At 40.7% G+C, this 15617-nt stretch overlaps 1 protein-coding gene across 1 annotated transcript; it reads left to right on the top strand.

Moving 5' to 3' along the window:
- The first annotated feature begins 14625 nt into the window (after window positions 1-14625).
- LOC147962974 (uncharacterized) lies at window positions 14626-15120 on the top strand. The gene is made up of 3 exons (XM_087531277.1): window positions 14626-14735; window positions 14824-14899; window positions 14989-15120. Exons 1-3 carry the CDS (start codon window positions 14626-14628, stop codon window positions 15118-15120), a joined length of 318 nt encoding a protein of 105 aa, XP_087387403.1.
- Window positions 15121-15617: the final 497 nt, after the last annotated feature.

Below are 15617 nucleotides of genomic sequence, written 5' to 3'. Positions count from 1 at the left end.
GCCTCGGAACACAGAGACCGAAAGGTCGAACACGAGTCGTATGGAAGATACGATCAACATGGAGATGTTCACCGACGATGACTAGTCCGTCTCACGTGTTAATCGGACACGGCTTAGTCGACTTGGATCGTGTAACACTTAGATGACTAGAGGGATGTCTAATCTGAGTGGGAGTTCATTAATAATTTGATTAGATGAACTTAATTATCATGAACTTAGTCTAAAATCTTTATAATATGTCCTGTAGATCAAATGGCCAACGTTGTATTCAATTTCAACGCGTTCCTAGAGAAAACCAAGCTGAAAGACGATGGCAGCAACTATACGGACTGGGTCCGGAACCTGAGGATCATCCTCATAGCTGCCAAGAAAGATTATGTCCTACAAGCACCGCTAGGTGATCCACCCGTCCCACAGAACCAAGACGCTATGAACGCTTGGCAGACACGTACTGATGACTACTCCCTCATTCAGTGCGGCATGCTTTACAGCTTAGAACCGGGGCTCCAAAAGCGTTTTGAGAGACATGGAGCATATGAGATGTTCGAAGAGCTAAAAATGGTTTTTCAAGCTCATGCCCGGATCGAGAGATATGAAGTCTCCGATAAGTTCTTCAGCTGTAAGATGGAGGAAAATAGTTCTGTCAGTGAGCACATACTCACTATGTCTGGGTTACATAACCGCTTGACTCAGCTGGGAGTTAATCTCCCGGATGACGCGGTCATTGACAGAATCCTCCAGTCGCTTCCACCAAGCTACAAGAGCTTTGTGATGAACTTCAATATGCAGGGGATGGTAAAGACCATTCCTGAAGTATTTTCTATGCTGAAATCAGCAGAGGTAGAAGTCAAGAAGGAACATCAAGTGTTGATGATGAATAAAACCACTAAGTTCAAAAGGGGCAAGGGTAAAAAGAACTTCAAGAAGGACGGCAAGGAAGTTGCTGCGCCCGGCAAGCAAGCTGTCGGGAAGAAGTCAAAGAATGGACCCAAGCCTGAGACAGAGTGCTTTTATTGCAAAGGGAAGGGTCACTGGAAGCGGAACTGCCCCAAATACTTAGCGGATAAGAAGGCCGGCAACACCAATGGTATATTTGATATACATGTAATTGATGTGTACCTTACCAGTACTCGTAGTAACTCCTAGGTATTTGATACCGGTGCCGTTGCTCATATTTGTAACTCACCATAGGAGCTGCGGAATAAACGGAAACTGGAAAGGGACGAGGTGACGATGCATGTCGGGAATGGTTCCAAGGTCGATGTGATCGCTGTCGGCACGCTACCTCTACATTTACCTACGGGATTAATTATAAACCTCAATAATTGTTATTTAGTGCCATGTCTGAGCATGAACATTGTATCAGGATCTCGTTTAATACGAGATGGCTACTCATTTAAATCCGAGAATAATGGTTGTTCTATTTATATGAGAGATATGTTTTATGGTCATGCTCCGATAGTCAATGGTTTATTCTTAATGAATCTCGAGCGTATTACTACACATATTCATAGTGTGAATACCAAAAGATGTAAAGTTGATAATGATAGTCCCACATACTTGTGGCACTGCCGCCTTGGTCACATAGGTGTCAAACGCATGAAGAAGCTCCATGCAGATGGACTTTTAGAGTCTCTTGATTATGAATCATTTGACACGTGCGAACCATGCCTCATGGGTAAAATGACCAAGACTCCGTTCTCAGGAACAATGGAGCGAGCAACCAACTTATTGGAAATCATACATACTGATGTGTGCGGTCCAATGAGTGTTGAGGCTCGCGGTGGCTATCGTTATGTTCTCACCCTAACTGATGACTTGAGTAGATATGGGTATGTCTACTTAATGAAACACAAATCTGAAACCTTTGAAAAGTTCAAAGAATTTCAGAGTGAGGTTGAGAATCAACGTGACAGAAAAATCAAGTTTCTACGATCAGATCGTGGAGGAGAATACTTGAGTCACGAATTTGGCACACACTTAAGAAAATGTGGAATAGTTTCACAACTCACGCCGCCTGGAACACCTCAGCGTAACGGTGTGTCCGAACGTCGTAATCGCACTCTATTAGATATGGTGCGATCTATGATGTCTCTTGCCGATTTACCGCTATCTTTTTGGGGCTATGCTTTAGAGACTGCCGCATTCACTTTAAATAGGGCTCCGTCGAAATCCTTTGAGACCACACCGTATGAATTATGGTTTGGGAAGAAACCTAAGCTGTCGTTTCTAAAAGTTTGGGGATGCGATGCTTATGTCAGGAAACTTCAACCTGAAAAGCTCGAACCCAAGTCGGAAAAATGCGTCTTCATAGGATACCCTAAAGAAACTTATGGGTATACCTTCTACCTCAGATCCGAAGGCAAGATCTTTGTTGCCAAGAATGGGTCCTTTCTAGAGAAAGAGTTTCTCTCGAAAGAAGTAAGTGGGAGGAAAGTAGAACTTGATGAAGTATTGCCTCTTGAACCGGTAAATGGCGCAACTCAAGAAAATGTTCCTGAGGTGCCTGCACCGACTAGAGAGGAAGTTATTAATGATGATCAAGATACTTCTGATCAAGCTCCTACTGAAATTCGAAGGTCCACAAGGACACGTTCCGCACCAGAGTGGTACGGCAACCCTGTCTTGGAAATCATGTTGTTAGACAACAGTGAACCTACGAACTATGAAGAAGCGATGGCGGGCCCGGATTCCGACAAATGGCTAGAAGCCATGAAATCCGAGATAGGATCCATGTATGAAAACGAAGTATGGACTTTGACTGACTTGCCCGTTGAATGGCGAGCCATAGAAAATAAATGGATCTTCAAGAAGAAGACAGACGCGGATGGTAATGTGACCATCTATAAAGCTCGGCTTGTCGCTAAGGGTTATCGACAAGTTCAAGGAATTGACTACGATGAGACTTTCTCACCGGTAGCGAAGCTAAAGTCCGTCCGAATCATGTTAGCAATTGCCGCATTCTACGATTATGAGATATGGCAAATGGACGTCAAAACGGCATTCCTTAATGGTTTCCTTAAGGAAGAGTTGTATATGATGCAGCCGGAAGGTTTTGTCGATCCTAAGAATGCTGACAAGGTGTGCAAGCTCCAACGCTCGATTTATGGGCTGGTGCAAGCATCTCGGAGTTGGAACATTCGCTTTGATGAGATGATCAAAGCGTTTGGGTTTACGCAGACTTATGGAGAAGCCTGCGTTTACAAGAAAGTGAGTGGGAGCTCTGTAGCATTTCTCATACTATATGTAGATGACATACTTTTGATGGGAAATGATATAGAACTCTTGGACAGCATCAAGGCCTACTTGAATAAGAGTTTTTCAATGAAGGACCTTGGAGAAGCTGCTTATATATTAGGCATCAAGATCTATAGAGATAGATCAAGACGCCTCATAGGTCTTTCACAAAGCACATACCTTGATAAGATTTTGAAGAAGTTCAAAATGGATCAGTCCAAGAAAGGGTTCTTGCCTGTTTTGCAAGGTATGAAATTGAGCTCAGCTCAATGTCCGACCACGGCAGAAGAGATAGAAGAGATGAGTGTCATCCCCTATGCCTCAGCCATAGGTTCTATTATGTATGCCATGCTGTGTACCAGACCTGATGTAAACCTTGCCGTAAGTTTGGTAGGAAGGTACCAAAGTAATCCCGGCAAGGAACACTGGACAGCGGTCAAGAATATCCTGAAGTACCTGAAAAGGACAAAGGACATGTTTCTCGTTTATGGAGGTGACGAAGAGCTCGTCGTAAAGGGTTACGTCGACGCTAGCTTCGACACAGATCTAGATGACTCTAAGTCACAAACCGGATACGTGTATATGTTGAATGGTGGAGTAGTGAGCTGGTGCAGCTGCAAACAGAGCGTCGTGGCGGGATCTACATGTGAAGCGGAGTACATGACAGCCTCGGAGGCAGCACATGAAGCTATATGGGTGAAGGAGTTCATCACCGACCTAGGAGTCATACCCAATGCGTCGGGGCCAATCAAACTCTTTTGTGACAACACTGGAGCTATTGCACTTGCCAAGGAGCCCAGGTTTCACAAGAAGACAAGGCACATCAAGCGTCGCTTCAACTCCATTCGTGAAAATGTTCAAGATGGAGACATAGAGATTTGTAAAGTACATACGGACCTGAATATAGCAGATCCGTTGACTAAACCTCTCCCTAGGGCAAAACATGATCAACACCAGAATTCCATGGGTGTTCGATTCATCTCAATGTAACTAGATTATTGACTCTAGTGCAAGTGGGAGACTGTTGGAAATATGCCCTAGAGGCAATAATAAAAGCATTATTATTATATTTCTTTGTTCATGATAATTGTCTTTATTCATGCTATAACTGTATTATCCGGAAATCGTAATACACGTGTGAATACATAGACCATAATATGTCCCTAGTAAGCCTCTAGTTGACTAGCTCGTTGATCAACAGATAGTCATGGTTTCCTGGCTATGGACATTGGATGTCATTGATAACGGGATCACATCATTAGGAGAATGATGTGATGGACAAGACCCAATCCTAAGCATGGCACAAAGATCGTGTAGTTCGCTTGCTAGAGCTTTTCCAATGTCAAGTATCTTTTCCTTTGACCATGAGATCGTGTAACTCCCGGATACCGTAGGAGTGCTTTGGGTGTATCAAACGTCACAACGTAACTGGGTGACTATAAAGGTGCATTACAGGTATCTCCGAAAGTGTCTGTTGGGTTGACACGGATCGAGACTGGGATTTGTCACTCCATATAACGGAGAGGTATCACTGGGCCCACTCGGTAATGCATCATCATTATGAGCTCAAGGTGACCAAGTGGTTGGTCACGGGATCATGCATTACGGTACGAGTAAAGTGACTTGCCGGTAACGAGATTGAACAAGGTATTGGGATACCGATGATCGAGTCTCGGGCAAGTAACATACCGATTGACAAAGGGAATTGTATACGGGGTTGATTAATCCTCGACATCGTGGTTCATCCGATGAGATCATCGTGGAGCATGTGGGAGCCATCATGGGTATCCAGATCCCGCTGTTGGTTATTGACCGGAGAGTCGTCTCGGTCATGTCTGCTTGTCTCCCGAACCCGTAGGGTCTACACACTTAAGGTTCGGTGACGCTAGGGTTATGAAGATATGTATATGCAGTAATCCGAATGTTGTTCGGAGTCCCGGATGAGATCCCGGACGTCACGAGGAGTTCCGGAATGGTCCGGAGGTAAAGAATTATATATAGGAAGTGCTGTTTCGGCCATCGGGACAAGTTTCGGGGTTATCGGTATTGTACCGGGACCACCGGAGGGGTCCCGTGGGCCCACCGGGTGGGGCCACCTGTCCCGGGGGGCCACATGGGCTGTAGGGGTGCGCCTTGGCCTACATGGGCCAAGGGCACCAGCCCTACTAGGCCCATGCGCCTAGGGTTTCCACCACGGAGGAGTCCAAGTGGTGGAAGGCACCCCGAGGTGCCTTGGGGGGGAGGGAAACCCTCCCCTGGCCGCCGCACCTAGGAGATTGGATCTTCTAGGCTGCGCACCACCCCCCCTTGGCCCTCCTATATATAGTGGGGGAGAGGAGGGATTTCATACCTCAGCCTTTGGTGCATCCTCTCTCCCCGTTACGTCTCTCTCTCGCAGTATAGGCGAAACCCTGCTACTGTGACGCCCTGCATCCACCACCACGCCGTCGTGTTGCTGGATCTTCATCAACCTCTCTTCCCTCCTTGCTGGATCAAGAAAGGAGGAGACGTCATCCGTTCTGTACGTGTGTTGAACGCGGAGGCACCGTCCGTTCGGTGCTAAGATCATCGGTGATTTGAATCACGTCGTGTTCGACTACATCATCCCCGTTCTTTGAACGCTTCCGCTCGCAATCTACAAGGTACGTAGATGCATCTAATCACTCGTTGCTAGATGAACTCCTAGATGGATCTTGGTGAAACCGTAGGAAAATTTTTGTTTTCTGCAACGTTCCCCAACACTTGATACTTGTACTTGTACTTGTAAATATTTATTTTAATTGAAAATATACCGTAGAACTATTGTTCTACGGTCAGGGGGTCAAAAAAATTAATTACACTGTTGGTTTTACCAGAAATAATAATTAAATTGAGTTTCTTGTGTTCATGTTCTCGGAATCTAAAAAACATCCCAACTGGAATTATGAGATGAAAAAAGAATCTAAATCAAAAGTGGAAAAGGATTGAAACTCTGATGAAATTGAGCAGTATACAACCGAATGGTTGAAATCCTTTGGAACAACTATGTAAGGGGCGCGTATATATGAATGAAGAGATGTACAAGCAGTTCTCCTATGTGATACATGCATGAACAACTATGTAAGGGGCGCGGGCATGATTATTGATTCTACTTGGAACAGATCTCGTTGTGACGTTTCGGGTTTGCCTCGTGGTGATCCTATATGCTATTTTTTTATATGTTCTTAATTAGTTCTATTGAACTTTTACCGGAAACACGGATTCCAAACTGTTGAGAGGAAAATGAATCAACTATCTTCTTTACGAGATGGCATCTGCTATTTATACAAGCGAAAGGACACCATTGGAAAAAGGTGTCTGTTTAGAGGAGGTGCCTGTTCGGCAGGAACCGACACGGCAGTTTTACAACTGCCTGCGGTTAGTACAAGCAGGTATTAATCCCATAATTAACACATGGTTAATTTATTCTAACACCCCCTAATTAATGCTTGATCTTGTGAGCAGACATCATCTTGATAAAGTTTCCTCCAAAATCCTGTGGGAAAAAATGAGGATAGAGGTGTTTGATATGTTGCCAAAACTCCTTCAAACCCAGTAGGAAAAATAAGGAGAAAATGCCGCAACATATAATGATTATTGTCTGTTTAACTCAATATGAGAAAAACCCATAGAATTAAAGGACAATAAATATGTCGTATATACTTTTTTTAAAAACCCGGTGGGGAAAACAAAAATATGACATATGGTCTTGTGTTGATATTACCTCATTAAAAACCTTTATGAGAACCTATAAAGTAAACTCATGAAGGGAAAAAGAGTATAATATGATGCTTTTAATAGGAACAAATCAGGAAGATATTCCCCTGACTCTTGCATATTCCAAAGTCGTCATATACCAATTCCATGAACACATTTCTCAAACATAGAAGTTGGTAGAGACCTGGTGAACAAATCAGTCGCATGATTTGACTTCCAAGATATGCAATATAGTGATATTGCTTATTATGTAACCTTGCATCCGGGCAACATAAGAAACATCACTAGTGCAGAACCGGACTACAGCACCGGTTCGTAAGGGCCTTTAGTGCCGGTTCTGCAACCGGCACTAAAGGGTGGGAACTAAAGGTCCCCCCCTTTAGAACCGGTTCTGCACGAACCGTTGCTAAAGGGCCACCACGTGGCACGAGCCAGCGCCGGGGGCGGGGAGCCCTTTAGTACCGGTTGGTAACACCAACCGGTACTAAAATGTTTGGGGGGTTTTGGATTCTTGATTTGTTTTTCCTTTAATTCTGTCTTTTCCATTTAATTCTTTTTCGTTTGCTGGTATTTTAACATACTACATATTGTACATGTTATGCATATATAAAAATAGAATTTCTTGTAGAACCGATCATATATATACTAGCACATATGCCCGTGCGTTGCAACGGGGAGATACTCTTTTTGCAAGAAGCAGGAGAGATAATTTGTGTGTTCTAAAAAACGGTCTCCACAGTGATGGGCGACAGAGCGAGGAGCTGCGGTCTTCTCACGGGTCATCTTTGGAGCGCCAGATCTTGATAGTGGTGGGGCTGGTCAGCGTGGCGGCGACCACCCAACTGATACCTTTTTTTTCATAGTCCATTCCCCTTGCGTACTTTGGTTTTTGCTGCTCATCTGTGCGACAGAAAAAAGAAATACATGGTAGGTCCAGTTTGGCCCATCCGGGGAATATCCAATAAAAATAGGGAACTACATACGGAATGGATGGAACAAAATCTATACATATATGTTTTTCTTTTCTTAGGGCAGCTGCGTAGGAGCTACTATATGATGCTTGTTGCGTCAAATAGCGCGTGAGACTCATAACAGTTCTTGTCTGGGCCAGCCCACTGGCTGGCACCGAAATAAGCTGTGTTTGCAAGGCACGAGTAATAATCCAAAAATCCACGTGTTGAACGATCGAACACATGACCTTATTCGATCGTGTGCCACTAGCCACGGCAATAAACGCCTACTGGTAAGCAATGGCCGGCGCGAATAATTAAGAAGACAGTGCAACGTCAGATTTAAAACATTTTTTGACCTTTTTAAAAATTTGAATTACCAAATATTCTTGGAAATGTGGTTTTTTAAAATTACGAACAATGTTTATAGTATTCCATACATTTTGCAAAAAACAAGACCAAAATTTGAAACAACATCATTTTCCAAAGACATGAACCTTTTATTAAAACCTGAACATTTTATTATTTGTGACCGACTTTTGGAAACGGAACATGTTTTGAACATTCAAAACAAATTTATCAAATATGTTCTCCAACGCAGACATTATTCTGAATCTGTGAACATTTTACTAAAACAACAATATATTTCAAAAATCGAAGTGCAACGTCAGATTTCAAATATTTTTTCACTTTTTTAAAATATGAATACCCGAATATTCTTGAAAACATATTTTTTTAATTACCAACAAATTTTATAATATTCCGTACATCTTGCAAAAAACATGACCAAAATTTGAAACAACATAATTTTCTGAAGACATTAAACTTTTATCAAAACCCAAACATTTTATTATTTGTGACCGACTTTTGAAAACGGAACTTGTTTTGAACATTCAAACAAATTTATGAAATATGTTTTCAAACGCAGACAATATTTTGAACCTGTCAACATTTTAGTAAAGCAATAATATATTTCAAAAATAGAATATTTTTTAAAATAGATGTTGTTCAAAGCCCAACTTTTTTGAATATTTATAAATTTGAAAAAAAAAACAGAACAAGAAAATAAATTAATGTTCCAAACATTTTTCAAAAGGGGGAGATGATATTGTAACTAAAAAATCCGGAAATTTACAAAAATTCAAGTTCTGATTTTTTTGAAAATTTTGAATTGTGAAATAAAGTAAAAATACAAATAAATTTGAACGGAAAACTAAAACGAGCCGGCCCAGTCTTCGGCCGAATGTGCGATGGCCGACTATCTACCGCAAAGGTGAAAAAAAGGCTTTTCGCGGCTACATGGGAAAGGCTTTGCTGGGCACAGCCTGTGCACGCCATGTATAAAATTCTGGAGTGCTAAAAAATAGACTATATGCACAAAAATTTAGTAGCACCTCGGATGTAAAAATAAATTTGAAAAATATGTTACGAAAAATAAATAGACATACGCAGACATTATTTTAAATATGTGAACATTTTACTAAAACAAGAATATATTTCTACAATCGAATATTTTTTAAATACATGTTTTTAAAACCGTAACATTTTTTTTAATATTTATGGATATGAAAAAAAATCGGAACGAGAAAACAAATTACCGTTCGAAACATTTTTAAAAGGGGAAGACAATATTGTGACTCAAAAAAGAAATCGGAAATTTTACAAAAATTCAAGTTCTGAACTTTTTTGAAAATTATGAATTACGAAATAAATTAAAAATACAAAAAGTTTGCTCGGACAAACAAAACGGTCCGGCCCAGTCTTGGGCGACCTGTGCGATTGCAGACTATCTATCGCACAGGGCGAGTAAAAGAGTTTTCTCGGCTACATGGGCAGGCAAATAAGTGGGCTGGCTTTGCCGAGCGACAGCGTGTGCGGGCCAACTATAGAATTCTAGATTGCTAAAAAAATAGACGTGCGCACATAAAATTAGTACCACCACGGATAGACAAATAAATTTCGACGGTGAACTGATGAAAAAATTGAAAAAACGCACCTTACATTATTATATATATATATATATATATATATATATATATATATATATATATATATATATATATATATATATATATATATATATATAGGTAAATTGTTTGGGGCACCTAGGTGCCTGGGCATCTAGAGTATCAACCGTTCGATCAACTCATCATCCGATCGAGGTATATCGGGTTTACAGCTGCCCAACCCGTTAAAACATTAAATACACCGGCTTAAGTTTGGGCAAGGGTGTTAGTTGCCGATGTTGTCACGGTGATTGTGGGTGTTAACCTCTCGGGGTGGCACATTGCCGAAAGGCGTTGTATCAACCGTCTTGGCTTTTCTTCTATGAATATATGATACGCATGCTTGTGCGTATTTGAGAAAAAAAAACAGGAATCACATAGAGCAGGGCGAAGATGAAGACGACAAGCATTTGACAACGAGAGTCCGGACGCGCACGGCCGGCAACCTGGACTTCACAATCAAGGGCGGCCGGCCATTACTTTTATTTTATCCCAAACTGCAACGGTGCCGGCCTCCCTTCGTTGCAACATGCCCGTTGGGGACCTGTAATGTAAAGTGAATATAAGCCATCAGACACTAGAAGATTGAACTGACTTTCTTATGGTCATACAAACTTTTGAAACGATCAAATCTTGCCGATATACATCATATTATATCGAGAAAAGTATACTTTTCGTCCCTTAATTCTTGGCGGAGTCTAGATTTAGTCATTCAACTTCAAAACCGGACAACTTGCACCCTTAACTCCTGAAACCGGACAAGATTCATCCCTGATCACAGTTTTGACCGGTTTTGGTGTTGTCCCACCCAGATTTTGACCGTTCCGACTCAAATTTGCCTACCTTTTCCAAGTCCACGTAATATTTTCAAATTTGGTTACTTTTTTCAAATACGTGAACCTTTTTTAAATTTGTGTACTTTTTATTAAATCTGCGTACTTTTTCCAAGTTCATGTACTTTTTCAAATATGCGTATTTTTTTAAAGTTCATTTAGTTTTTTAAGTTCATTTAATTTTTTTAAATTGATGTACCTTTTCATATTCGGGTACATTTTTTTGAAAGAGTTCATGTTGAAAATTTTATGCGAACTTGAAAAAAGTACGCCGATGTGGACTTCTCTTATGCAAAAATATGTGGATTTCAAAAATTATTTCAACTTGAAACAAGTACGTGAATTTCAAACAAAGTTCATGGATTATAAAAGGAACACGGATTTGAAAAAAATGCAGACTTTGAAAAGCATGTGGATTTGAAATGAGTTTGCGAATTTCAAAACCAGTTCATGGCTTTGAAAAATACTTGGATTTGATCAAATTACACAAAGTTGGGAAAATACGGGGATTTGGAAAAAGTATGTAAATGTTAAAAGATCACAGATTTGAAAAAAGTACACGATTCCACCTTCCAAAAATATTGCATGCGGATCATTTAGGACCTGTCATAATGTCTCGCTTTATTCTGTTGATATTTAATTCGACTGTTTCCAAAAATAAAGGTTGCGCTCTAATTTGATTGCTTACCCAAAAAAAAGGCTCATGCACTGCCATAATTTGGCCGACGAATTAAAGCTGGACGAAATCAAAGCATCCAGCACGCATTTTACATACCTATACGTGGTCCACTCTCCCCGATTCTTTTTCTACTCCCCGCCGATTTCACCTCTCCTTAGTTCGTCCTCTCCGCAAGCATCAGATCATCATTGGTCCATCGTTCATCTTCACACGAGCATACCAGGTGATCATCTCTCCCTTCGTATAGCTTGGCCATGGTAGCCAGTGTCACCTCCATGGTCGCCGATTGCGGTCGTTTTTCTCCATCGCAATTTACATTTTTCTTTTCCAATTGTAGGTATATCCATGCCCAGGTTACAAAGGTGTGCTACTGCTAGAAGAAAGAAAATTGTTGGTGTTGGTCCTGGCAAGATGGCTGCCACTACAGCTCATGATGATGACTTTATGGAGCCACCGGTTAGGTCAACATCACTTCCCGTTAAATACGTAGCGCCGGTTTCTAGATGCACACCCATTTCTATTTCGTCCATCGTGAAAGATTTTAACGATGAGAAGAAACGCTTAGTCATTGAAATGAAGTTTGACGGCATTTTGAAACTACCGGAAATCACAAACTCTCGGGAATTTAGTCACAACCTTCTATCTAGGGTATCCACTGAAGAAATAGCAATTAGAATGGGTGATGGAACTCTTCTGCACTTCACTGATGGTGATGTTCACAAAGTTCTGGGTATCCCATTCTCGGGAAAGGAGTTGCGAATTCCTTCCACGGAAGAAGTCAGTCACATAAAAAATGTAATATGCATCTGACTGAATGTCCCGGAGTTTAAAAAAATCACGAGAAGTGTACTCACTGATATTCTAAGCAAGAAACATGAAGCACCAATGTCGGATGAGGAAATTGCTGCCTTCAAGACTGCCTTCATTCTTCTTTTGATGACAAAATTTCTCGCGCCACAAACTTTGTTGGACAATATATGTCCTAAATATTTTATGGCGCTCAAGAATTTAGATGACATCCCTAACTGGAACTGGGCGAGGTATGTCGTCAATGACATTATAGCAGCAGCACGGGCATTGGCCAACAAGCTCAGTGATGACACAAAAGCCACGTATATAAACGGATGTGTCATATTTCTGCAGGTATTTACATTACCTAACAAAATTAAGTTTGCATAAACAGCTTGCATATAGTTTGAATTAATAATTACATTCTACATTCAGATATTCTACTTGGACAACTTGGAATTGGGTCCGCTGAGTCTCAAGCATGATTGCTTCCCACGAATTATGGCGTATGATAAACACGCAATAAAAGTAAGAATGAGTATGGACCTCAAAGAGAAGAATCAGTACAAGCCAACCCAGTTTGGGATGATGAAGGTAGAAAACAGTCTGATTGTTACATTATAGTCTGTCTATCATATTGAATTAGGACCTATTTAGTCATTTTTATTTTCATTTTTATGTCCTTACATGCATTATTTTCTTGCAGCTACGTCCAAGAAGTGATGTCTGTTACAACAGACCTAATGTGGGTATGATGTCGGCTTTTCGAGTTGAAAGTGCTTCTGTCCCATCAGATAACAATCCTGATAATAGCAAGGTATTTTCATAATTGTCTAGTTATACTCGTTTAGCATAGTGTCTGCAATTCAATACGTTGTGAATATATGTTTACAGATAGTTCAGCAAGCATTCCTGCAAGGGGACAATTTGTCAGATGGAAATATGGATTCCTGCGCCAATGTATTTCGTCAACCTTCTCATGTTCAGCTGCAGCATCCGTCAGGTATTTTTCGAAACTTTCATGGATGACGAATAGCAATTTTAGTAAGTAATGGTTACTGATTTCATTTCAGCTCTAGCTCATATGCAATTTACGCCCAACATACCCGCAGCAAATAATTTGCATGCCAGAACATCTACAACAATGAGTACACCAGGTTACAATGGATCACTCGATTTAAATCGGTCGGTTAAGGGTGAGGAAGAGACGAGCCTAAACCTCAACAAAACATACCCACGTCCTTCATTGTGCGATATAGAGCCACCCTCTTTTGATCTCGGCATTGACCTGACACCAGCACAAGAACCAAAGAAAGGTATTAGTTACATACATTTTCATTCCTTTCTCATCTACATTTCTTAATTACTTTTCCTACATTTTTTCTCAGATTCTACGGACTTCCGTCGTTCCATCTCACCACGTTCTATGTCACGTGAGATAGCAGCATCTAGCTGCATTATTCTACAAGACATGTACGTTGAGAACAGCCAAGGGGAACTAAAGCATGTGTGTGGCATAAAACGAGAGTACCCTGAACCCAAACACTTGGACTTCAGTCTTTCTACCCATGACAAACCTCATCGTCAGCGCTTCAAGTCTTCTATTAACTCTCCATTTGGCAACGTGGCCGCTGTACATTCCTGTCCAGAAGACGTGATGAATGTATTAGTTAACTGGATTAAGAACTATCAGACTGAAGATGTATCCAGGTATTTAAACTTTTCATAAATTTTTTGGTAGTATAGTAACCTATGAAGTTCACAATGTTTATTAATTATCCCCTACATATAGCTCTACTTGGGTAGCTCATGTCAAGCCAACTGCGATCAAACTAACGGGGACAGACATCCATAATTTCATTGAAGGCAATGACAGAGTTGAATATCCAACTATGAGTCTTTACACTAGAAGGCTCATTCAACTGGATTTCGAAATGTACGGGGAAACTGATGCTTATGGAAAGCGCCACTTTATTGAGCCTGATTTTGGGGTTAGTTATCTCGTTATCGTGCTCCGTAAAATTTGGATTTATTACCCAAACTTTTATTTACGGAAGACGTTTGCAGGTTCATGCAATTGCTGGTGGAGATTGTTGGAAGCCGGAATTATTTCGACAATAGTTCACTGGTCCGCACCTCAAGTACAACGTCTCCAAGTGTGAAACTGTAAGTGTTGTTCAGATACAAGTACATTTTTTCGCTAATCTAGATTAATGTGCTTTGTCTAACGGCCGGGTATATGGTCAATGCAGATTCATGTTTCCCTATGCGACATTAAACACTGGTCTTGTTATACATTCAACTTGCGTCACAGAGTTATTTACATCCTTGACTCTAGTAAGACTAAAATTAGCGCAGATATTAAGCAATATAGTAGACATACTTGGATTGTACCTATGTTGGCTTCTGCCATGCAACAATGCTTGACCCTCTTCTTCAGTGACTGGAAAGAAGATGTAACTACATGGGCTTATAACGAACCTGTTGTGCCAAGACACCGATTTGAGTAAGAAATTCTTCTGGATAACCTTACATCTCATGATAGTTCAAGATTTAACTGTTTATTTATATACCAGTTACATCCAATTATGCAGGGTTGAGAGTGGTGTTTATACTTTGGAGTTCATGAAGAATTGGAATGGGATAGAAGTCGCCAAAGAGCTCAATCCAGTAAGCCATCCATAATTTTTCTTACAATAATTTCCATTGAAAAACTATCATCCTCGTGTTGCATTACTTACTTCCTATCCTCAACACAGACTTGCATGGACAATGTTAGGGCCAACATTCTAATGGACATTCTTACCATCAGAGATAATGTAGCGGCACTTCCAGATTTCGTCAAACAACTTGTGAGGCAATACGAGGATGGAGTCGTCGTGAAGAAATGAAGACGGTCTTATTACCTTTATTTCATATTTTACATAAGTATATCGAACTAGCTGTCATTTTGGGACAAAGTAGTGAACATTATATGTAATAAGTACAATTATTTGCTTCATTTTATGCCAGAACAACTGCCGAATTATTGGTCAATCCGTTCATACGTTTCCTTGGGTATCATGTTGTCAGTCCAGATTCCCACGGACATATCTTGTTGTCACACTTTTTAGCGCCGACATGTATAATTCTTAAACGAAGCCTCATACAAATTAGACTACAATTATTTCCTCCATTTCGGATTTACAATTCAACTCGTTTGGGTCTCCCATACTCCAATAAAAACAAAATCTGAATATTACCTTCAGTTTCATACATACACTAATCTTTCTCCTCTAGTACTTGGCCATCATAGCATATCATACCTCAGATATATACTTAATATTCGATGACATCAACTTAAAATTTTACGTACCGACAAGTCACTAAATTCGGCGGATGGTGTGCT

Source organism: Triticum urartu, chromosome 6A (genome assembly GCF_056163025.1).
Source record: "Triticum urartu cultivar PI428250 chromosome 6A, HENAU_Tu73, whole genome shotgun sequence".
NCBI classification, from domain to species: domain Eukaryota; kingdom Viridiplantae; phylum Streptophyta; class Magnoliopsida; order Poales; family Poaceae; genus Triticum; species Triticum urartu.
The sequence above is the reverse complement of the archived record's forward strand: the minus strand, read 5'-3'. Positions and strand labels throughout refer to the sequence as shown.